Genomic DNA, 26,123 nt, shown 5'->3' with positions numbered 1-26,123 from the left:
CCTGCTGAAATGTAGGCTTGTTATGTCTTGTCCTATCCACCCCGGACACGGAAAACAAGTTATTCTATTGCATTTTACACTAAAATGAAAAAAGTGTGATCAGATTATATGTATATGCTTTTCCAATGACCTCTCTGAACACATACTTCTGCTCCATCCTCACCTCATTAACCCACTGTATAAGAGTTTGTTGCAAATACACTCCATCTCAAAATCATGTACAGTTCCAAGCTGACTGTGGTCATTTTGCTGTAGGCTGCATCCATATTATGGTGTACTTTCACACTCACTCCCCCACTCCACTTTTTTTTTGTTTGTTTGCTTGTTTTCTTTTACAGTTTCTACACAGCTGACATCTGCGTAGTTCTTTGCAAGAGCACTCTAAATCCACGCGTGTTACTAGACATGTCTGGATGTGTGTCCTTGTACACTCCACACTGCAGCATCATCTCTGTATATACCAGCTGCCTCTGGTATATATATATATGTATATGCCTTTTCTTACACTTTTTTGCACAACAGAGAAAACAGGTATTCCTACATGGCATGAAGCTTTGACCCACACTGGCTAGCACAGCACTGTGAACTTCCACATTCTGCATGATACAAGTGCAGCCCACGACCAACTGCTCAAAGTTTTTCCACTCTGCAATGACCGCAAGAAAAAAACATTAACCAATAGCTTTGGATTGGCTTGTAGGTTTCCTGACTTCTAATTCTCCAGTTCCAACATTTTCAATGCCTTTTCCTTACCTGTTTGATTTAAACACACATGCAGAATATACATTACCCCAGACAGGATTACTACTGATAAAATGGTAATACATATGAATTATAACACTACTTCCAAAAGATGGATTGCTTTTACTTATTAGCACAAATGACAAATCTTAATCTTTAAAAGTAGGTATGCCTGAGATTGTGAAAAAACAGGAAGGCTTTAGTAATGACAGCTATTTTATTTGCACAAAATCAGTTTTCTGTTCATAAAGAGACCTGTTCTAGACCTCCAGCATTTTAGATAGAAACAGTCTAGACTCTAGATTCTGCTATCAATGTACTCGGTGAAATTGTAAAAGTACAAATATGAGGAAATAAAAAGAAAAGGAGCAAAAGAAAATTTATGAGTCTACAAAGGCATAACAAGAGAATAAAAAAATTCTCTTATTATTCTCTTTGATCTCACAATCTCAGAGATATTTTAGAGATATCTACTGTTCTTATTACCAAAATGTTTGTTTATAATTTAACATTTGTACCCTAAAATAGGAAGCCATAGTTTGCCGCTTCATGTTAGTTGTTTCCTCAGGGTGTCGCATAACCTCCATCGTGTCAACCTGAAAGACAAACTCAGATGTTAGAGCTGTTCCAGAAATACTGCAGACCCACCCCACGTCCTGCATGAAAGCTGGGTTCAGTTTTTGTTACGGTCATTCCTTCAGGTGTGAGTACTTCAGAGTACTTTATCAGACGTAGGAAGGCCAGCTTCTAACAGATGCAGAACACACTGATTTCAGAGAAAGCCTTAAGTGTTCTGAATGATTTCACGCTTTTGTTATGATAGTGTAACACCAAGCCAGTGAAGGAGCCATCAAGATGCAATATGTTATCAACTGATTTCTAAAAACCATTCCTCTTATCACCACTACAAGGAACTCTATCAGGTCTTATTTTTCATAGAAGAAGGGTTATCATTTTTGTAATGACCAGGAAGTAAACTGAGCTGCCTCATTTTGCTCATGTATGGAAAAAATGTTGTTTTCTGATAACAACTGGCAAACAAAGTAGGTAATCTCAGAATGTATGTCTTTTCCTTTCTGCTATTGTGTTTACTATTAATTACTTTAAATTGCCATTTTGATTCCAAGAATTTCAGCAATCTTACTCTGCTGAACTGCCACAGCTTCAAATACCACTTTTTCAGCATTTCAGAAGAGTTATTTTTAGAGGGTATACATGGACAGCAAACATATTGCTGCTTGTATATTTTAGTTATATTGTCAGTACAGCTGTTCTTATCAAAATGAAACCAGAATTTATGAATGAGTATAACCATGGTTACCAATCACAAGCAGATTGTGTTGCTGTATTACAGCTCAACAAAGTTAAAGAAAATCAACCAGCATCCTGTTTGCATGGAGCATTAACAACATTTTAGCATTCACTTGCTTTGTGGCAGTTTACCATCTGCTCTGACCAGGTGGCACTTGTATAAACCAGATAATGCTGTTGTCAGCACCTGTGCTACACTTCCTGGACTTTGCTCCACACGATCATTTCCAACACTCACTGCCTTAAGACCACTCTTCTGAACACTAAAAGTAATTGTTGAGAGATGACAGTACTCAATACAGTAACTGTGCCTCTTACCTTCAGGAGATATTTAGGAGACTGCATGCAAAATATAAAGGAAATGAAGCACTAAGTAGTAATAGATCAAGAAAATGGATTTTGTGTTGGGGAAGAAATCAAAAGAAAACTTGGGAAGACAAGATTCAGAGTACAGATGGTGCAAAGGGAGACAGATTTCCATAAGGGCGACTATAAAAATTTCAGTATGTTTTTGTAATCTGTGATGTTCTAGCCCAGAGTGGTGCACGTGCATTAGTATGCATCTCAAACTAACACGTAAGAGAAAAAAAAAAAAGATGTAGTTTGATGTCAGTTTTAGGGATGTTAACAAAAAACTCTGTAATATATCCCAGGAAAAATGCCTTATCAGCACAGACGACATCAAACATCTTAAGAGGTCACCTGACAAAGTAAATATCAATTACCTAATCAGAACAGCAGACTGTCCAGGGGGAAGTATATGGGAATGTTGAGAATTGGTATCCAAATCTCTAGTAAAGGTCGGGTAGAAGACAAAAGCCACATCAGTGACTATTGACAGTAAGTTCAGGATAACTGGTAACATTTAATGTTAAAAGTCAGACAATTTAATCATAAAGAACACCTAATCAAGAGCAAAAGCAAATAGTTTGAGGACTGCACTGAAGCCCAAATGCCCATGAATTTGAGCTTCTAAATTGGATTCTTGTCTGTCTAGAAAAGCAGAGACTCTTAGCGATACTGCTGTTGGAGGTTCAGCACTCTCAGACTCTCAGTCATACCTAGAATATCTGCTGGCCAATAAAGGGGGAGCTTAGGCTCTACCTTTTGGGCAGTAGGGGACTGTAAGCATCTCCTCTTCACAGCTGCTTATTTTCACCAAACCTGTAGAATCTTTGAGATTGCCACTCTGTCAAATATGGTTTACTATAGCCTGCTGGGTTCAAAAGGGTTTTGTTTTGTTTTGGGTTTTTGGGGGGGAAGGGAGTGAACACACAGAAAGACAGATGGTCAGAAACACTCACAGAGGAGATGTAATACACTTTTTCTCAGGAAATCAGGGTAAAACCAGTATTGCGAGATTCCTTTTTCTATGGATAGAGTTGTAATTTCAGATCTGCACAATCTGTAAAGACTAGGATCAATTTCCAAATCTTTTTGACAAGAAATATTTTCAGTTTCCATTAGAAAAATTCTGATAGACCCTGAACCTGTTAGAATTTTTAGAAGTTTTGTCTCTGGTTAATTTATAACATTGCGTGTCTATGAAGCCATGCAGTTTTATGGTAGGGCAATAATCACGTGTACAACAGGCAACAGGCTTTATCACAACTGGCTTGTCAGAAAACGATAGAACATAATAAGAATGTCATGATATAATCTTGTGTTTTAAATCACTAGCTACTCTTTTTAAACTAAAATGAAGAATATTTCAACTGTTAGGTCACATTTTTACATGACAGTATTAGTGACGTAAAATATACATTTACATGATTACAGCTGAAATGGGAAACAGCTTGACCTATAAAAGACAAACTGTTGCATCACTAAAAAAATGGTTTATAATAGTTTTGAAACAATATTAAAAAATGATTTATGACATCATGTCACCTTATGAAGTCATTGGAAATTATTGTTTTCACATATTGACCACACCTGCTGCTGGCATGGTATTAAATACTGTAAAAGCAAAAAAGACATTTAGCAAAAAAGCTCATAAATTAAATAATAAATGAAAATTTCCAAACTTCCAAATAAAATTATTACATTTGGAATTTTTTTTAACAAATTGTAAAATAGTAATTGAAAATCTTTTCCTTGAAGTTGTTTTAATTAGAAGTTTTATGAAGTTATAAGAAATAATTTTTTTCATCTAAAGATTATTTCAGCATCTTCTGAATAGTGCTGCACTTAGCATGTCTTCTAGCTCCTTCTTTAAAAATTTGAAAGGTGAGTAAAAACCACTTCAACACTACTTAGTATAACTGATTATGTTTACTAAAGCTCTAAAAGAACTGCTCTATTCCATTCCAGCTGTATCAATGAAATGCATGCTTAGAAAGCTTATGCTGAATATAGCTGGATGTGGAAGACAATGTGTGTATGATGAAAGAAAACTGGAAGGGCCATGATCTGTCCTTCAGCACTGAAAGTGTTTATACCAGAGAGGAAATAGATCTCTGAAATCCACATCTGTATTTGCAGGTACAGTGAAGGATATAGATGTCTGGGTAACATGAATCACTGTATCAACATTTGAGCATGAGCTCCAATTAACAAGAGAGAATGAAAAGAAATAGAAAACCCAGAACATAAAATTCTGCAGACTTTTAAACAGTTGCTGTTACCACATCTGTTTTTAAAAACTATTATTTGCTTTGGAGGCAAAAAACCTCCCCAAACCCTTAACTAAGCTAACTCTAATGGTACTACTTACGAAGCGGGGAGGGGGTATACATGCTATCAGCTTGAGGCACAAGAGTTTTCCTCACAAATCATGTGTACTCAGTTGGCAACACATCCTATTAACTGCCATAAAATCATCCCATCCTTTTGCAATTATGCCACATACTTTTACGGCAAAATTCAGCAGTGTTTAAATGCTACAGTTGTTCTTTTTAAAGAATCATGATTTTGCCAAGTCCTTCTTTTCTGGTTATCTATCAGTCACAAATGTTCCCTGGTTTTTCACTTCCAAGTTGAATAAAAGAGGAACAGACCTTTTTAAATTTATTTTGCCTTTCATACCATTAAATACGTTATTCAAATTCTACCCAATTAAACCTCTTTCTAGGCCAAAATTGCCAGAGGAAAACCTTGACCCCATTGAAATCAAGAGGAATACTGCTATCGATATCAATGTAATTGAGATTTCACTTCAGAAGTTTAAAGATTCATCAGTAGTAAATTGATTCTTCACTGGATTCTACAGTAGGGTGCTCACTAAAACTGGAAATGGTGCTCCCAGCTGAAGTGCATGTTGTCTGATATTAAGGTGAACTCCCATTTGCTAAGAACTTCACTATATACCTATATTAGCTAAGCATCATGTCCACAGTCTCACTGTAAAATTTTATGAACAAGTGCCTGTCTTCAAACGGTATACTACTAACCTTGATACGCCCAGCACTAAGCTGTGGAGGCAAAGACCTAGATGCTGCTGTCACTCTGGCTCTTGCTTGTGCCAAGTTACCTGTTCAAAAAGAAAGAAATACATACTGCAAAAACTGTTCAAGAAGCTTAGCAGGGAAAAATTGGTATGGTGGAAAATCAACTTGGACAATAGTACTAAAAATAGCAGACACCACCAAACTTCTTCCACACCCCACTCATTACCAGTTGTGCCTGTAGAGCATTCAGCACAGGCATGACAGAGTGCAGTGTTGATTTAAAAGGGAGGAAAAAGTCAGTGATAAGGTGGTATGTCACTGACCTTAGCTACTGAGCTGATGAAAACAATGACAGCACAAAGGCATACAGCTCAATCACTAGTAATCAATTTCTCTGTGACTCATTGAGAGATTTAAAAGAGAAAAAGACAGCAGAAACAATCCTGTTTCTATGAAATCATGTGGATCTTGAAGTGTTTAGACAGCATCTTAAGCTCACAAACTAATGAAAGAAATGAGAAAATGATAAGACAGTATCTTTTTTTGACCTTTTGACATATAGGCCTGCTTAATCCCCAATCTTACTGTCCCTTGGGGTTTTTAAGGACCGACTCAATTCCTCAGGCAAAAACATATTGTGGTGTCAACGGAAAGACGAGTGCCTTTATCTAAATGTACAGTATAACATGTCCTAAACTTTTTCCTCTGTACTTGTAGAAAGCCCAAGTCATCACAAAATAGCTTTTCAAAATAAAGGCTCAGAGAAGAGAGAGGAAGTGATACGGGACTGTGCATATGCAAGACACACTGTATATTTCAAAGTTTTAGCAAGTCTAGCACAAGATGTCCAAATGTTTTCTCTGGCTATATCTTCAGAGGCTAAACTGTGATTAATAGCATTGAAAGAACCCTTTGAAGCAGGATTGGTGACATCAAAGCCCTAATCCATGGGTGGCAGGATTTTTATAATGAGTGGGAAGCATTTTAACACATTTCAAAGGATTTACAGCATGAATAAACAATAGGCCTCTGCAGATGTACCACACACCTTTCAGAACCAGAACACATAAATAAGTGTCCATTTTAATTTAAATGTAAATAAAGTGTTAACACTTCTTTCAGATGCTAAGTGCCTTCTTTGCATCAACTCCAGTATTTAGCTGTTTGCTTTACAGAAAGCCAGTAACTCTAAACAGTCTTCAGTGTTTTGCTAAACTATATATTACATAACTGGTAAGGAGGCAGCATGGGAAAAATGAAAACCAAGAACACTTAGTCACTGGTAATTATTCCATAAGGGAGCAGAGCAAACCCAGTGTCCACATAAACACTGAAAGGAACTTTTGCTCTTACTTTCCTCCCAACAAGAAAAATACAATCCCCTGAAAACAATCTGGGGGCCAGCACTCAAACACAGCAATGACATTCTGTGGAGTGATTCAAACACTCTGTATTAATTTTAAAAAGTATTTCACTTTTAAGCTGCTGGCATTGGGATTGACACAATGCTGCAAAACTGGCACGTCATTTCCAGATCTGACAGCGTATGTTACCTGACAGTCTAAATCACAGTGCAGAACACAAAGTACATCCACATTTTTGGAAACTGCTTTAGGCTATATTGTGTAGGTTAATGAGAACTGCAACTCTGTTTTGAAAATCTTGTATATCAATATACACACATGGTACATACGGTATATACATCTATCTGTCTAAGGTTAAAACGAGGACTTTAATGAGCAAGTAGGTAGTGAATTTATTTTTCTCTTATTTGTAATTTTGATATTTTTCTCTGTTAGAAAGTACTCTTTTGTGCCTTTTTTTTTTGGCTACAGTGGACAACCTGGAAAGGTTGGTTTTGGCTAGGCTTCAGATTAGCAAGTCTAAAGCTTAAAAGCCTTGCACTCGATAACTGATGACACAACATGAGATAAAAGAGGGGAGTTGTGAGAAGAAACAAATTTGAATCAGATTGCTTAAAATGAATAAAATTTTGTTGCATTTTATAACAAGTTACAAAACTCTAATAACCAAATAAAATTTAGAATGATAAGATAGTTGCTCAAGGTTCACCACACTCACTGCTGGCATTAGGTTTCTAGGATTCATAATTAATATCCCTGAGCTCTCCCCTTAGTTCCTCATGCAAAACTAAACTAAACTTAACATTTCTGATCTGGCAAACCAAGCAAATAAATAAACCTTTTTATTTATCAAGCATCTTCAATGACTTCACGAACAAAACAAAAAACCCCCAAAGTGGTCAGTTTCTTCTTAAAAAAAAGAAAAGCTTTACATATTGCAACTTTGTTCATTAGTTACTTCTGGGAATGGATTCTTATCAGTGCTTATTTCATTGTGTCAAGTGAATTCCTATGTAATTACTAACTACTGAATTGTAGCATCCAATGAAATGCACAGAAAAAAATGTTATTAGGATTTTCTTCCAGATCAAAACAAACTGATGCTTCAATAAAAGTTTGTGAATTAGTCATTTCAAGTAGTTCATGTTCAGGAAAAAAACTACCTATCTTTAACGTGTCTAAGCCATTAAAACTAATAAACACAACAAATGCGGTTTGAAAATTAGTCTACATAATACAAAGTGTTTCACCCAGAGTTAGCATGGTGTTTATAGTCCATAAACATTTGGTACCTGTCCCTGCATTTGATTTTCATTTACAAGGTCATTTATTACTTTACACACTAAAAATAACTGAATGTTATTCCACTTTGTGAAGAACATCAATATTTGAAGAACAAACGGTTTTAGATAATAACATAGCCAGTTGAAACTGCCATGGGTTCCTTGAAAGGTTAAACTGGTTAAAAGTTAAAAGACTGCACTGTGCCTTTCAGAAGTCTATCTTCACACCTATTATATGGTCAACACTTTAGAGAAAATACAAATGGCATCATGTAGACTTAAATAAAATACTACCTATATTAAATCCAACTCCATAAAATGGACCAATTAAGCCATTTAAAACCTCCACAAAATTTTCTTAGTTATTTTTGGAAAAGGCATTCATGAGGGAGGGGAGAGAAGTTAATGGTTAAAATTAGGATTAATATTTTAAATTTAATTTTATTCACATACATTTCCTTTTCAGTTCAACGGGACTGCTAATCTGAAAAATTAAGGCTCCTACCTATGTGTCTGCCGGATCAGAGACTAAGGTCTCTCAGATTAATTTGTGTTGGTGGGGAAGTCAGTCTGCTCCAATGTTTCTCTTTTTTCCCTCTGTTCAGTAAAGTTAGGAATGTCATTAATGCTTTGAGAAGTTTCAGTCATTAAAGTTTGTGAAATGCTCTGAAAGCTTCCAACAGAAAAAGAAGTAACAGCACAAAAATCTATGCACTCACTGGCTAAGCTCACTGTGCCACTGCTCAGCAAAACTCCTTTTGTCTTGAAGCTGTATAGGAGATCTCACATCTCTGCAAACATATTCTTCACTGATGCCTCATTTCAGCTAGGTGAGAAAGACCATACTGTCAAAGTACCGTATCTCTTCCATTACGCAAAGCCAAGCAGGAGAAGTTTTGAAAGTCTTTCAAGTATTTACACAGCACAGAAAGAAGAATCAGGTTTTCTTTTTTCAGGTTGGACTTTGGAAGTGCTCTCTAGATCTCAGAAAGGACTAGTCAGCATTCCTGGCTTCTCACTTGTATCCCTGGCACTTACTCACTGTGTGATCTGGCCGAATTAATGATTTGTCCAGCCGTTGACTTTCCATACTAATTAGGAAAAGTACACTCTGGCTGGATGTTCTGATGTTACTTACGGTTTGTCAGTGCTTCATTATTCTTAGGTGATAGGTTCTATAAGTAGTATCAAGCAAATATCAGTAATATTAGCACTGTATTTATAACCTCATTTTGATTATGTCTGCAATAGATCACTCCTCCCAAAGTAAGAGCATGCCAGGTAAGAATTACATTAAGCTCTGATACGTTTAGTTTGTGAAGTGCAAATGACTTACAGAGAAAGAGCCTAATGACAATGTCACCTTACTGTACAAGCTGTACCAGGGATATTACTATTATATAGAGGACACAGTACAAGCTCTTTCCTTATCCTCATATATTTTATTAATTTCTTTCATGCTTCTGGTTCAGATAAAGAGGGGTTACTTGAAACACAGCGTAGATACAGTATAATATGGTCAGAAATGCTACAACGCATTCATATTTCATTGACACTGCTTCTAATCACAGCTAAGCACTTGCACTCCAGAAAAGGTACAGAGTCAGACAGTGTCTTCGACATACACAGATTCTTCTCTGTCTTTCCTTTCAGTGCATTTTATCTAGCCTAAGGAAGTCAACTGCTTATCTCCATAATGCATTTTCATCTTCAGCTACTGTAAGACTAAGCTTTTCTTAGCTTGACTATAAATGAATACATCTACTTTTGTATTGGGTACTAATTTGAAGCTGGTCACTGACTATCAAAACTGTTACTATGAGTCACTGAATTTAAGCTAATCTTGTGCAATAAAAAACTAAGAATCATATACTCTCATACTACACATTTTATACAAGAATACATTTATAAAAATACTGTCTGTAGAATACAGCTATCAGTAGAGACACACTTCCACTGCTGCTTATTCTGAAAAGAGAATCACTTCTTATTCAGAATAAGTAAATAAAAACTGAGAAATAGGACTTCCAAAATCAGATACGTATTACAAAACAGAATCTGATCACCATGAAAACTTAGTAATAGTGAGGCCCACTTGGGAATAACCTAATTATGAGTAATTGCTTCAGCAGCAAAAAAGATGCACTTTTTGTCCCAGATTATTTGAAATGAAAAAATCCATGCCATAGTGAACTGAAAAATTCTGATCCTGATTCTCAATTAGAATAAAGGTTTCTTTAGTCTTATTAGCGTGAAGTAGACACAAATCATATTTACAGATACTTAAAAGCTTTACATTGCTAGACTGGGATTGGAGAACCTGAGTGTAAATTCAGTGCTGCTATGCTTTCTATTGCTTACATCACAGACACCTCAGTGGTCACTTCCCACATTAGTAAGGCACACACTGGTAAACACACAGTATCATATTTACAGCAACAAATAAAACTTTGCTTGTAAGCATCATGGCTGCTGTGTTTAAATATTGTTTAGAGTAGGTTAGTAGACTTCTTGTAGAATGCAAAGGAAGAAAGACACTGCCAGCAGTGAGGAAATGAAGGTCAAACTGCCTACTGTATGCCAAGATATGTAAACGTATCATCTCAGCAAGAAAGGTCTTAAATTTTACCTTTACCTAGTAAAGAAGAACAGATTATAATATATAATTAGTTAGTGGTAGTGCCCAAGGTATTTTTAAAACACAACCTTCAGTATTAATGGTTACTTTAAACAACATGCACAATTTTCCAGCTAAATTGAATCAAACATGTAGACATGTACTCAATTGGGAGTGTGTTCACTGAAATGCAGACATTTCCTGAAATATCACAGGCACTTACACGATCACAGGATACACAGGCAAACCTGATGTGATTCTCAGAACATCTTAGTCCCACGACATGGCCAAACTTACAGACAGCAGGCAAAGCACATACGCTATAGCCTGATCATGTGATGGACAGGTTCCCAGGCACCGGACAAGGGAGGGTTCTGGAAAAGAGGGTGGCAGAGGGGGAGTGGATTGCCTGCTGGATAAACTCTTTATCTGGCCACAGCCAAGTGGGCATAGGTTGGGCACCTCTGTCCAAACACAGGACTAATGAGAAGAGTGGCACACAAAATACAGCTGAGCGCTAACTATACAAAACTGCAATCTTTTCATTTTAAAATGAAAAAAAAAAAAAAAGTTCTGAAAAAGCAATTAGGAGTTATAGTGTAAAAAATGCTGGAGTTTCTACTGCTTGATGCTCAGTATTTTCTTTAGTCAGGTCTGTAGCCTGACTAGCTGGAGACCTGACTAACTAGCTGGAGACTGACTGACAGGCTGGCCACAGCCTGATCTGGTCAGTCTCCCAGCTGCTGCATTACAGAACGAAGTGGCTCAGTTTTTTATGATTTATACATTGTCAGAAGACATAGGCCATTTCTTTCAGATATAGTCCTTAGTAACTTCCATCCTCATCTTTGGTAGCGTATGATTTGATGCTGTTGTATGTAATCTACTGAGGACAACAAACCTTGAAATCTCTGGGTAACAGCAGACAGTACAGAACACTACAGTCTGTGTCATCGGCAAAGTACCTCACCACCAAGACAAGGTTTTCTGTTGCCTCAGCAGATTGCCCTGGTTCCTGTACCACATCTGTAACTGAGATTAGAAGAAAACTACAGATGTGTATTTTCTGTGAACACTTCATTGTTGAGGAATACTCCACTAATTTCCAACATTAGCCAAAACCCACTTATTCTAATTACCTCTATTCAGGACACACAAGAAGTTTATTTCTTCCAGAGGTATGTGGAAGAATACTTCTAAAAACACATACATTCAACACAGGTTGAAAATACGGTTACCACACATGCTGATTCAGCTTTGGTCTCCCTCATTGGTTTATGTAATTGCCATCCTTTCTCTTTCCCTCCAAAATCACATATGCTTTATATAGAAAAGTAAAAATTTGATTATGAAGAACATGGTAGTTATCTCAATATTTTCTCTATGCTCCCTCACCAACACGAACCAAGAGCAAGCATTCTGGTAGCTCACACCTCAGCATCTTGTCTCTGATGATCTCAAAACTGTCCTCAAACACTAATTAAGTTTCACAGTACTCAGTCTAACTTGAGGCCAAAATAATTTTCTGCAAGAACAGTGAATAAACAGGAAACCCAGGAGAAGTCAAGAATTGTAATTTCCAGCCCACTGTTTGTATTTCCAGAGTATGTTCCCTCTACATACAATGTATAAAACATTTTATAGTATATATTTCATCACTTAGGACCTGCTGCTGAAGTTGCTCCATACACACACGATCTGATCAAAATCATACTAAAGCCAGTGAAGATTCCCAAAGAATTCAGTGGTAAAAATGCAGGTATAAAGATGTCACTGAAAGCATGTGGAACAAAATGGAGGAACATTTTCTCTGACCTCACTATGACTATCAGTATTCTCAGTGATTAAGACCCTAAACCAGACAGGATGAAAATGGTGTCAAAACCAGTTTTGACACTTCAAGAGAAAAGCTGTCTTTTAAAAGTCTTAATTTAGGATGAAACATGGTTACGGAAATTTATGAAAGTCCTAGGCCTCCCCAATTTTGAAATCTAGACATTAATGTTGTTAACTACTAATTTAATCAAGTCTCAAAGGCTTCTCAGCTGAACATTTGCTCCTCTGGATCTCAGCACTTCCATATATTATCACAGGTAGCACAAAATCAGTTATTTTTGTGGTAATTCAAAACATTATTCTCATTTATATTTGTATCTCCACACTTAATGAAACAAATAGCCATTCATACAAACAACCACAAATGCATTTTCTGTCTCTGACACACACTGTGACCTGCTGTCCAGGCAGTTCAGTTATAAGCTCTCCTACGTCAAGCCAAGCCAGGTTGGAATAAATAAGACAAAGTTAAATAATAAGAGAAAAGATAATGTGGTTTAGTAAAGTACTGAGCTTTACAGTTTGTTGTAGGGTGAAGGAAGGAAGGAAGTGGATAAACGTACAAAATCATAGTAAGACAGCACACTCAGAGTACAAAATACTCTGAAACAAATACAAAATCCAGCACAGACTCAGAGGTTTGTTTTCTACCAACTACATTAATCTCTTAGATACATTAACCCCTAATTCAATTATTTTGAAAGAGTGGGAAATATAAGCACGTTCTTTGTAAAGGACACACCAAAAAACATTACGGATATTCACATCAGAAAGGTTATCTGAATATTCAAAAACTTTATCTGCTCTACAAACTTACTAGCAAATTTAAAAATAATTGCTCTTCTAGGATTTGATCTTGAGAGCTACTGAAGACTTCCAATGATGTACTGAGCATCTTTGACACAGTTTGACCGCACAGCACATACTGCCTGTAGAAACTGCATAGCAAACTACTCATTAAAACTACTGTATCGTGTTCTCTGAATATTTCTCTATTTAAATTCTGGATATGCTGCACAGTGCAATTCCACAGTCTACTAGTTAATATTAAAAACAGTTACATCATCTGTGTAATACATCTTTTGCATCCTCAATATCAACACATTTTGAATTTAATTACTATACAATGAAGTGTTAAGATTAATTATTGTTGACTACTGTGAGATAATGGTCATTATAGAGTTGAGAAGTTGGTCTAGAAATATGAAAATTGAAAAGATATCTCTTCTCTTCTGAGAGAAAGGTAAAGAAAAATTATTCTCAAGATTTCTTCTACAGAGAATGGCCTATTATGAATTAAATCAGTAAGCCCATCAAGACCTGTTCTTAAAGATGCCCACTTGTACTTTATTAGGGTTCAATTTGCAAGCACTTGGAGACAAAAAAAAAAAAATCTATGCCCTTTGTCCATTTTCCATTTTCAGTACAATGTAATCTGTGAAGTCTCATATTAAAAACAGCGGACTTCTGCTTGGGCAACACCCTTTACCAAACAAAAACATGATAAATCTAACTTGACCTTTCTCAGCGGTTGTGTTTACTACCATGTGCAATTCCAGAGATTCACTGATGCTCCTTATTTATAGGGAGTTATTCTCAAGAGTAAATAATTGTTATGTCTTATATAAAGCTTTAGCAGGACTGAGAGCTTAACTTTGATCTGATAGATGGTTCTGTTTCTAGATGAGTTCCATTTTTAGGGCTATTTTAGGGCATGTTTTGGATTCTACTGCTAGCATACTTGTGAGTATCTGTGTACTGCATTTGTTCCACGACACAAAACCTGAAAGAAGAAGAAAAAAAGAAAAAAAAGAAACACTGAACTGTAAAATGCTCAACTGAAAAAGAGAATAAGAAGTAATCCAACACTACCTCTCAAACTCAGTTAAGCTACATTTAATTTAGTTTACTGATGTCCCACATCTGCAACCCAGTAAAGTTCACAATTGTTACGTTGCACAGCTGTGGTTTAAAGCTTCTCTTTGCACACAACACACTGGCAGCAAAGCAAAAACGATTAATTTTTATATGCTTTTAACATATGGACCAGTTAGAAGTAGGAAAGCCTCTGTGTCCCGAATTAAAATATATAGCTTCCATTAACCTGATCCAAATTCTTACAAAATATAAATTCTGATTCATCTCTAAGTAGAGAGATTATAATTACAATGGCTTTGTTTCCAATTAATTTGACTTAGAGCACCTGCAGTTATCTCTTAGAGGTGAAAATACTAACATAAAAGTAACCATTATAAAAAGATTATATTGTAGGATAAGTTAGTAAAATTAAGATGTATTTGAGTCTTTTGCTCTATTGTGATGTGTGGAATTAGGAGAAAAAAATCTGCTAAGCCCAAATGGAAACATGCTATACTTCAGTGCATAAATATGACACACACCAAGCCAAGAGACCTGCCACCACTTATTGCTAGAGGAAGGTCTTGTACTCAATAGGAGTGCACAGTGACAAACATGATGGGTAAAATCATGGTTCCACTGAAAACAATGGCAAAGTATCTACTATTGCAACTGATCAGGATTTCACTCTGTGCTCAGTATTATCTGTTCATGGGACTAGAATGCAAGAAAATCCTTTTGTTTCCCTCCATTTCCGACTCTTCATAAGCCATCAGCTTCTATCAAAGTTACAGACAGATTAATATTGAGATAGTACTCTTGTCTCCAAGGAGTGGTGAAAAGAAGTTCTTTAAAGTGATTTTGCAAAAGGCCCCAGTTCTTGTGTTCTTTAGTGTGCATAAAGAAAGCCTGAAACATTTTTGTCACATTCTCTCTCAGCACATGGTCTGTTAGTTGTTTGTTTTGGGGTTTTTTAATGAGATATACATTGTTTATAATTACTTTTTGTCTGAGGGCTGTAAGCAGGGCTGGAGACTCAAAGGCACAAAGAACACAAACTAAAAATCAATCCTGAGGAGGGGGAATGACCTTTACGCAGGCTAATTATAATTAATACATTTTTGAAAAAAATCTATTTTCCTCCTGTTTTGGACAAAAAAAGTCCCTTGTTAAAACATCATTATACTACCTCATCAGTGAAGGTTGTGAAAACTTTCATTCCAGTTCTCTTTGACAATTATGCTCAAATATCTAGGCACCATGAACAAGGAGTGTTTATTAGCAATGGATGATATATTGATACTATATCACTCTGAATGTGTGAACAATACCCAATGCTACCAAAATCATTAGACGTGATGTTGCTGTAGAGGTAATGGTACTCAGCTCTTTATTCTATGTAGCCAAGCCCAGCCCCTACAGATCCTCAGAGCTAGGACAGGGACATTTCCCAGTCTCTGCTCTGGTGATGGGAACGCTGGAGAATTTCCCCTTCCCTCCCTCCAGGTGGCAAATCTCCCCCCTCTCTCCAGCAAGAACCTAAGACAGAGCAACCCTGACAAAAGGTCTAAAGGTCTGTGAGTCACAGAAGGGGAAAAAGTCTGCAGAGGTTGTTTCAAGAGTAGAGAATCATGTTATGCTGCAGCTTTTCTGAGAAGATGAAGCCTCTCTGGCACACCTCCGCCAGCATGATCTGGTCAGCTGGGGAACATAAGGTAAGAGAAAGAAAAAGTGGAAGGGGAACTGCAGTCTCAAAAAGCCCCAGTGGTGCTTTGCCCAAGCAGTCCAGTGGTACCACCACTTCACGGTGATACTGCAAAAAATTCTTGAGTATCAGGACAGTGAGTCAAATGGTCTGACTCCTCACAGATACCACTAGTAAATGTACCAAGGCCTTCCTTAATTTTTCTGATTAAAGCCCTCTTCTCTTACAAGGGGACTCGATTTTCTAGATCACATGATTCCTTTCTCTCTGATGCTTTAGGTGCAACAGTGATAAACTAACTCTAGAGACAAACAGGAATGCATTATGTCTGAATGGGAACATGCATATTCAACTGGAGTAGTGGCAACTTACCTTGTTTTTTTTTTTAAATGCTCTACTTCTCTCTTGCATTTAAAGTAAATTCTATTTTAATTCTAGAATATACAGAATTTTCAGCATGAGAAGCTGTGTTTGTAGAAAAAAAGTGACAAATATGGAAGCAATTGGGAGAATTGATAGGTTAAACCAGAATTATGTTTGTTCAGTTTTGAGGTTAAAGGTCCCTAGAAAGTGCAAACAGATTCCAAAATGTGCTGAACGTGCCTAAGTTTCCACTGAAAAATGACAAAACATGCTGTACACACTACAAAATTAGTGCCAGAATGTTTAAATTCTGGTGTCTCATATCAGTAATTGTGCACTCTCTTAACCATAAATTACTACTACAAATGTATATTTAATGTCCTGCTGTTAATTTCTGGCCCTTTAAACTACACAGTCTGCTTCTGTGAAATAGAACCATTTGTTAAGAGGGGATAAGTATATTTGATAAATTACAGGGATTAACATGATCTTAAATTAGTAAAAGAATTTAGTCTCTTTAATATTTATTTTCTTGCTGCTGCTCAGTTTTTGACAGCGGAATACATGACAGTTATATAAATATACTTCAAACAGAGGATCTTCTCAGGGTGGGAAAGGCATCTTTTTGTTCTTACTGGTATTTAAGAACTACATTTTCAGCAATTGTCAGACCCATGTTACCAGTCTGAAATTTCCTCTTGCTTCTGGGACAGCACCACCTAGTGACTATTACACGTATTGGAGATTGCTGCTCGGCAAAAACCACCTACGCTGCAAATTCCAGAGCTAGTTGCAAGCAGATGTGAGAATGTGCTGTCACTCATCTTCAAACAAAACACCAGAGATACTGGCAGAAGGCTCATTTCAAGCCAGGGTTACCTGGAAAGATGCAATATGGCTTCCATGTAAATTATTAACTTTTGCATCAGTCAGTAATCTACAAAAAGCTGGAGAAAATTGTATCAAGATCATGAATCTTAATCCATATTTTTTTCTGATTTGCTTTAGGAATGAAGCATATGTAGAGTGGAGGGAAGGGGGCTACGAGGCAAGGACAGAGCATGATGAGACATTTACACAGTCACTATTCTTTTGTTTACAAAAGCCTCTTTGTAGAAAGTTAAGAGAATAGCATTATCTTTCTTCACTGAGCAGAGATGAAGCAGCATTGCCAGCGATACCTTCTGTTCTCAGCCAAACCTTTCATTTATCTTGCAAGCTGCCAAAACTAAACCTGGCAACAATCTGATTTTAGAACACAGAGGCCCCAACACAGGATGTGAGTGCCAATTATATTAGACAGCTGGAAAAAATACAGCAAAATCACAAAGACTTTTAAAAAACAAAAATGACATAAGGGTTTTAAGCTATTCTTATAACACCATGCACAGGAGCATATGTACAATAACTTTTTTAACAGGATGTCCTGTACCAACTTGACAGAAATACAGACAACGCTCAACTTGCTGCGTGCTCTTCATGGAAAGGTAAATGTTCTATAATGGGAGGCAGAAAGCATGCAATTCGTGTCAGTAGGAAACAAGGAATGAACGTAAGAGACAAAACAAAAAAGTGGAAATACATCAACCTGGTAACTATACATTACTGCAATGAGAAGTATCTTCTTACTGAACCTTTATGCATCTTGGGCAAAATACCCAAGTTCAGTGCTGCTGCCACTGAAAATATCTCTAAAAAGCCAGAGGAAGATATATTTGCATGAAAGCATCAGCATTCTGATTTTAAAATAGCAATACAATCGAAAATATAATATTTACAATAATTGGGACTGATAACTAGGACAAAGCACCTAATCTGTTTCATTCTGACAAGAGCTCCAAGGTATAAAATGGCTAGTAAAGAGGGGTGTGGAGGCACATTTGACCAGATGTGAGCTTTCTTTTTTGCTTTCCTTGATCCATTCAGCGTGAGTAAAAGAATCTCTTTTACTAGTTTAACATTGACTCAAATGTCAGAAGTAGACAGAAAAATTATTTGTTCCCCACTTGGGCACAAATCAATCCTACTCCATCTTAAACTATATCACCCTCCATCTAGGCTTGTCATAGCTGAAAGGAGAAGCAGATTCCTCATTGGATCCTCACCTCTCAGGGACCTTTAAAAGCATAATTGGAAGGAGGGTAATCCAGAGCCTTTTAATTACAGGAAAAGAACAGAGACAATGTACCAGGAATCTATCCTATGTAAAATACAAACAGATATTTTGCTATCAGTTTTACATGTGCAAAGAAGGCTCCAATATACTTTTTTCTCCAGATGTTCTTTTTCTACATAGAAATCTCAAGAGAGGTTAAAGGCATCACCAGGGGCTATGACTGGGCTGCTGAGGGTCCAGAAATCCCAGACAGAGCACAGGCACAGAACTGCATCTACAGCCCATAAGCCTACTGAGCATTACCTAATGCATGTACACTTATTTCTACCTAAAAATACAACCTCATTTGCATATGTCATATCAGATCACAAGAATTTTGCAGCCTAATACAATCCATCATATTTAGATTATTCCTTAGCATTATATCTTCTTCTTACCCACTATAAAAAAAGATACTTTAAAAATGGAGAAAGTATTGAGTATATTTGTTGGCTTGTTTGCATGTATACTGCAGAACTAGGATTTGTATAGGTTACTGATATTCTGGCATCTATCCATGGAGTCAAACTTCATCTTGCTGTTCTATTTTGCTATAAATCTGTGCACTTTCATGTAAATCAGTTTCAACAAGCTTTAAATCAACTGAATTAATTAATTCTAGCAGATTCATATCTGGTTTTTAGGATTTGTAAGAAACTTTATGTATTGCATCAATGCATCTAAATAGATGGATATTACCTCCAAAACAACTTAATCTACCATCACATGATTTAAGAACTGCTAAGACGTGGTACACAAGAATCTATCAACTGAGAACTGACCTTAGTAAAGGACTAAGAATCCAGAAACTCCCATATTCTCATCCTGCTCTGAGAATGAGTTCTTGCCCCACACATCAGAAAATCTCCCTTTCTTTGGACTGAGGGATGGATCTTGCTGCCTGGGCTTTTTAGAAGAATACATGCCCACATATTTAAAAAAACTCAACATGATCATAACATTTTAGATATCTAGGAAACTTTAAACAGCAGAGCTGAAAAAGAACTTTAAAAAACGTGTCCAGAAACAATTAGGGTTTTAGAGGAGTAGGTAGCTAAAGAGGTTGCAATGTTAGCAAAGCTGTGCAGAAAATACCTGTTTTTGTTAATGGGCTAGAGAACAGCTGCTGAAGAAGTTTGTTCTCCGAAGTTCGCAACACCACCACTACATCCGCAGGAAGAGTGTCTCTGTTCTTCTCAAGGAATGCACAGGCATCATATAATACCTAGGATGGGAAAGCGAATCAGAAAAGTTACCAAAAAGGGTTACCCAAAATCTACTAGGTTCTTTAAAATGTGAACAGTCAAAATCATAAAGCAGAAACTTTGGATAAAAACACATAATGACCATACCACTGTTATTTGAAGTAAATAAAAATCATATGACCTTACCTTTCCAGCATAGTGCTGAATACCAAATGACAGTTCTACTCCTTTTGGTCTCCAAAAATATTTGCATCGTAAGTTATCTTCAAATTTATCTAGACATTGAGAAGAGACACCGATATAACTGACTTAGAGTGACCAAGTAAAATCTTCATCCTAATTAGGGACAGTTTGCTGCTTAAGAAGCCAGAACTACTATAAACACATATATTACCAGATTTCTCAGAAATAGCTGTGTGCCAGCTTCTCTGCGCTTTCTTCCAAGCTGCCACTTCTGAATGGAACAGCTTATTCTAAACTAGCCCAGTAAGACTTTCTTTCAAACCCCGCTGTTTGTGGATAGTTTTGAGCATGGAAAGCTATCAAATAAGAGGGGCCAATGAGAAGGGGTGACAACTTTTCATATTTTGCTATGAATTTGCTTATATGTATATATATGGTTTGGGGTGGGTTTATTTCAATTACGTACATTCAAAGCTGTGCATATATCTTGCTTGCTTAAATGCCTATATCTGTATTTTCCCTATCTTCCTTTCCCCATTCATTTAGCTTTGTACACCATGTTTTAAGTATATGTTAATATCTTCTAGCTGGGATCATCTCTCATTTACCTTTGGACTTCTACAGAAATGAGGCTTCTATCTAAAACATCTTCTAAAGAGGCCTTCTGTTTCCTGTGACTACCCCTAAGAGCTGACAGAAAAAAACCCACCACTTTCTAAGAAAAAAGTCTTTTCTGCCCTGTGATATTTTGTATGCTTTTTAATATTTTGTAATTATCTTAGTGCTGATACTGTAAAACTTGCTATTATATCTCTTTATCTGAACAAGCAACTAGAGATCTGAGGTCAGAATCAATTGATAAAGTTCTCTGTCATATTGTGTAGGTTAGAAAATATTATAAAAATATTTTTTCTAATGTTAGAATCCATTAATATTTTGTGTTAGGTTTTTCTTTCTATTAACATTTAATCAAGCTTGTATCTAAAGCGAAAAGAACTAAGTTTGGAATTTTGGGGGGGCAGAGTAGAGGGTAGTGGAATTAATGATTGTCTGGCACATCTGGAGAGGGCGACACATTCCACTCTGCTGTCTCCTTGAGGGCTCCTGCTGGACTATGTACAGATCAGCAGTAAGACTGATCGGCACTGGACCAAGGAAAGTGCCCCTTTGAAAGTGTAAGTTCAGTATTCAGTATTAACTGATTTATAGGACCCACAGGGAGGCACACAGCTTTAGTACACAAATGAAGACTGGAATGAAACCACAGCATTCATTCTATCTGTGACATAAATTCAAGTTTCAACTCAGCCTAGCAGAAGTGAAAAATCTTATACAAGTATCGAGCAATTTAACAGGCAGCTGTTATTTTTCTCTGACTAACAGTTTGAGTTTGCTGCACCCTCCACTGAAGGAACTGGAACCCTCTGTTTCATATTGCAGGGAAAAATGTAGCTCTAGTAAATAACAGCAAGATAACAGTTTTAAACATGGTATGTGCTGCATGTTTTAAAGTTGGCATCAAGATTTGTTAAAATATACATAAAATATGCATGAAGGAAGGGAAATATTCAGCCAGATGGCACACCAGAAATAACACACATTTTCTATTTATGATGAGATAATCTGGAGTGAAGCAGTATTTTCTAATTGGATAAACATGGCCCTAGGAGCCTGGGAGATCTAAATTTTACTCTCAACACTAATGCTGCTCACAGGGTGGTCCTAGACACAAGATTCTACTCTGTCTCAGCCTTCCCTTCAGTAAATGGGGATCAGTGCTGCTTGATGTACCTCACATACAGGGACAAGACACAGGTTCTTTCCTTGTAACACTGGAAAGTCAGTTAGCCCTTGACATCTGACATATAACTTTGGCAATATAAAAAGAACAAAAGACACATAAGCAGACAAAAATGATGAATCACAATGAAAAATATACTTAAAATATCAAATGAAATGGCACAGCCTCAGTAGGACATCTAGGTTAGTAAAACTTGAGTAAAGATGTCATTCCATCCTCCCAAAATACATTTATTATTTCCCAGAATTTTTGTTTGCACATACCAACTAAAGTTAGGTCTGTTGCCTGAGGAAATCGACTTTCTTCATCTAGTAGAGACAGGAGACCCATGGGTTTCTGGAGGAACATATCTAGAAGTGGACGGTTGTCCTCATACTCCACTGTAGTAGCATCAATTCCCTCACTCTGATATTCCATCTACAAAGTCATCAGGACAGTTTTAATATTGAACTAGTAAAAGCAACATCATCATTAGGACATTTATGATGCCCAGCAATACTCTATAGGCCCCAACAACATTATTTACACAACTTAACTAAAAGATGTCATTATCTTGCATTTAAATCACATACCCATTTTATAGTTTATAATGTACTCCTGAATATGATCTATTGTTCAGGATGGCTGATTCAACTAGACCTCATCAGAGTTGAATTTACCTGCTCAAGTGCAAAGATATGTTGATTGAAATAAAACTGGATCTGTTCATTAGCAATATTTATGCACAGCTGTTCAAAGGAATTTCTTGCAAAGTTCTCAAATCCGAATATGTCTAGTATCCCAACATTCATCCCATTTTCAGCATTGCTGCATGTGAAAATACAAAACAAAATCCATCACGAGCAACACCAAGTTAAAATAAAAATAAACATGGTAACTAAGATTACATAATTGATTCGGTCTGCTGCAAGAAGAAAGGAGAAAAAGTGTGTCTGAACCTAAGACAACTTGTGTATTTGTTTAGCATTGTTAACACTTTTGTTTTCCACTGGCTTATTGCAAATTTCCATGAAGAAGGCAGCAGAATCATAGGTACACGGTAACAGACACTTAGCAGCCATATTAAAACAAGTGGTTTCAACAGGCAGATCCCAAATAAAATCTATTGTCTGCTCCTCCAGGTAGACAAAAGGTGTCGAGCTTTAATAGTGTGTTTTTGCTATACTCAGTCAGAAGGGTAATTACCAAGTCAGCTGTTGCTACAAGCTAGACTGTAAAGAGACCATGTGCTAGCTCAAGTATACTTATACCACAGTACCACAGTCACCACTAGAACGGCAAGTATGGATGAGGACATGTCTATATGATATAGTGAAGTGCCAAGTAGATGTCTCAGATCAGAGGCATTTACACATCACCTAAGGGGTTCTCTTGTTTTTAAAAAATCTCTACAACTGCTTTAAAAGACCAAAGCAGCCAGATCAGTACCTGGCAATGAAATCATAAGATGCACAATGTGAACGTTTCTGTAATTATGAAAAATAAAAAAATCATCACTTACATCTCAAGTAGCAGCACAGTAATAATCAGAGATCTGTATTTATTTCTAGCTTACAAAGCCAGAAGAACTGTAAGGACTGTGAATACATACTAAAGTTTTTCAGTGTACCCCAATTATTTACCAGTCTTTGGTATGATTTTAACATTCGCTACATAGGAAGCATCTTTTTAAAGAATTGTACAGCACTCAAACCACCCAATTTCCATTGACTTCACTAGTCAAATTCCACTGAGCTCTTTGAAAATGCTGGGGTTAATGTCCTGGAAACAGAATTCAGTATCACAGCATGAAAGCCATTTGGAAGCCTTAGCCAAAATAAATACAGCACCCTTTCTGCAAAATAAAAAATATACAAATGGATGAACCCATCAAAGACATATGCACAGTAAATACACATGATTCTGTGATGTGTAACTTGCCATATATTTTTATCTGGCTGAAGCAGCGTATTAATACGATTTACGATCCAGCTGAAGAGCCGGCCATAAAGTGCTTTAGACATGGCATCTCGCACGTCAGCTGCTTTGTCCACGGTGTTTGTTCGGATAATAGTCTCTCCTCGTGTTACAACACAGTGGGAGGTTAGGGCCTCTTGAAGTTCTTCTGACCCAATACTTAGTAGCGCGGCAGCTAAAAGACAGTGGAAAAAAGATACACAACTGTAATTATACAGTGGAAATTGTCAGCATTATCCAACTGTTACCATGAGTTACAGATTCTCACAAACAACAGTCAAATTGCATTTACAGAACTGACAATGTTAAAATGTATTTACCATTATCTAAGGCTTCTGGGTTGGGAACCTCACTTTTATCTGTTTGGTGTTGTGAAGAAATGGCAGCAAACTCAATATTTCCAGTATTTAAGATTCCAGTCAGAATTCTGTACACTGAGTACACTTCCTGTAAAAGATTACAAGAAGCACTTTTAAGGAATCCAATTAGATACATAGATCATATTTAGGCTGTGAAAGAAAAAGATGGGCACTGGAATGGCTATTAAACCTTGTAGCTTGCTCTGAGACCAAGTTCTACAAATTCAAGTAAGCTCCTATTGACACAGAAAACTGTGTGATACAGAATTGTGAACGGACTTGCCTGGGTACGAACTGAGATCTCAGTCTGGTCTTGGCTTCCAAGTGTGTGGTTACGCTTTCACAGTTCACTTCTGCCATAAAGGAGATTCTGTGGCATAGGTGTGTATCCACAAAACCAAATGGCAGCCTGTGCAAGGCAGCATCGGAGATGGCTTTTATAAAGGATGTCAATAATGGTTTAGCAATTGGATCTCTTACCTCATCAGTGAATCCTATAATTCTAAAGCAATGCTGAATTGCTTCAAATTGTCTTCCATAGGAATCTTTAGTAACAATGTCATGCATTACTCTTCCAGTTTCATTATCAATATACCTAAATAGAATGGGAGAAAGCAAGCACGGTACTAGCAGATATGCCTGTACAACCGCCAGTGACTTACAAGTACCTCAGTAACTGGAAAGAACATTTATTTCAATATCTTCCAATTTTATACTTTGGTGCTAATTCATAAGAAGTTTTTGTTTCTGTTGCACTAACTTTGCTTATTATTTATTAATATCTATTATAGCGCTACCAACATTTCACACACATCTCCCTCACACAATACAGCTCAGATGCACCCAAAGTACAAATACAAATTAAAAACCAAAAGTCCCAAGCATATTCTGGGTTCTTACTGAAACATTACAGTAAGAAATCATAAGGTGACTGTCCTGATTTGAAAGTATGACAGAATATCTACATAATAATAAGCTTGATTCTTCCTCTTCCTTTTTAAACAGTTCAAGCTCTCAAACAACTACGAATAATGTAATGCCTTATTGTCCATCCTCTTCTTTGCTTGGGAGGATTAAAAAAGATCCTTAAGGGATGGAGAAGGATTAAGAGAGATTTTAAGGCATCATACTGAAAGCAAGAGTTGATCAATAGCTAATTACAGTGAGCAGTTAAAACAAGTGAGTGATAGTTACCTAGGAGGCTTTTTATCAGGAAGTCTATATTCAGAAAGTTTCTTCTGATGATAAAGGCCAGCATAAATATAATAAAATATATGGAAATTTTTCTCTCCCCTGGAAAAAAAAACACCCTTTTAAAGCACACGTTTATTCTTGTGGTGTCTTGTACAGTGTAAAAGTAGAAGTTCTTATCATGAGCTCACTGAAGTAGGTAGCAAGTATCCCACTTGTTTTTATGGTGTAGGATCAGCAACTGTGAAACACAGAAAACCCAGTGGAGCAGCCCTGGCTTCCGCTCCAAAAGAACCTAACTGACTGTTCTTGTCATCATAGCACTGTACAAAGGATCGCTGCTTTAGCAGAAGACACCAAAGCATTTAAAATAAAAATTTTGGAGAGTTAAACAGAATTCGAACAGTATATAACTGTGAAAGGACAGAGAATTAATATACCTACACAGCCTGTTTTATGACCCTTGATTTTTCAAGTAGATATTCAGAAATCTTTGCCCCCATTACAGCTCCCGTGGGCGTAAACATCATTTCCAGATATTTTCCAAAGCGACTTGAGTTGTCATTGATGGCAGTGCAGGCATTCCCAAATGCTTCAACCAGAGGATTCACCTGAAGAATTTTCTCACGCAAAGCACGGTTATTGGCCTTGATAGAACAGATACAGATAAGAACGATCATTACAAGAATACATTGCCTACCCACAATCCAATTCTTGCTTCAGAAGTATAGCATCCCTTTCTCATGCTTCTGTGGACTTAGATACTGCGCTAACCTTTCTATTTATACAACAACAGGACCAACAAAT

The 26,123-nt window shown here is 36.8% G+C and overlaps 1 protein-coding gene across 1 annotated transcript in view; it reads right to left on the bottom strand.

Annotated features, from left to right (window-relative positions):
• Window positions 1–26,123, bottom strand: part of MYO3B (myosin IIIB) — a 175,533-nt gene that overhangs the window by 71,792 nt on the left and 77,618 nt on the right. Inside the window, exons 13-24 of the mRNA XM_010286583.1 lie at window positions 25,761–25,963; window positions 25,320–25,418; window positions 24,606–24,720; window positions 24,087–24,213; window positions 23,731–23,941; window positions 22,470–22,617; window positions 22,074–22,227; window positions 20,013–20,101; window positions 19,717–19,846; window positions 11,645–11,670; window positions 2,170–2,226; window positions 1,260–1,337 (exon numbers count right to left, since the gene is read on the bottom strand). Of these exons, the coding sequence (XP_010284885.1) occupies window positions 1,260–1,337; window positions 2,170–2,226; window positions 11,645–11,670; window positions 19,717–19,846; window positions 20,013–20,101; window positions 22,074–22,227; window positions 22,470–22,617; window positions 23,731–23,941; window positions 24,087–24,213; window positions 24,606–24,720; window positions 25,320–25,418; window positions 25,761–25,963 (1,437 nt within the window). The remainder of the gene's footprint in view (window positions 1–1,259; window positions 1,338–2,169; window positions 2,227–11,644; window positions 11,671–19,716; window positions 19,847–20,012; window positions 20,102–22,073; window positions 22,228–22,469; window positions 22,618–23,730; window positions 23,942–24,086; window positions 24,214–24,605; window positions 24,721–25,319; window positions 25,419–25,760; window positions 25,964–26,123) is intronic.

The sequence above is a fragment of the Phaethon lepturus genome, unplaced genomic scaffold (genome assembly GCF_000687285.1).
Source record: "Phaethon lepturus isolate BGI_N335 unplaced genomic scaffold, ASM68728v1 scaffold2230, whole genome shotgun sequence".
Lineage (NCBI taxonomy): Eukaryota > Metazoa > Chordata > Aves > Phaethontiformes > Phaethontidae > Phaethon > Phaethon lepturus.
This window is presented reverse-complemented; position numbering and strand designations above follow the sequence as displayed.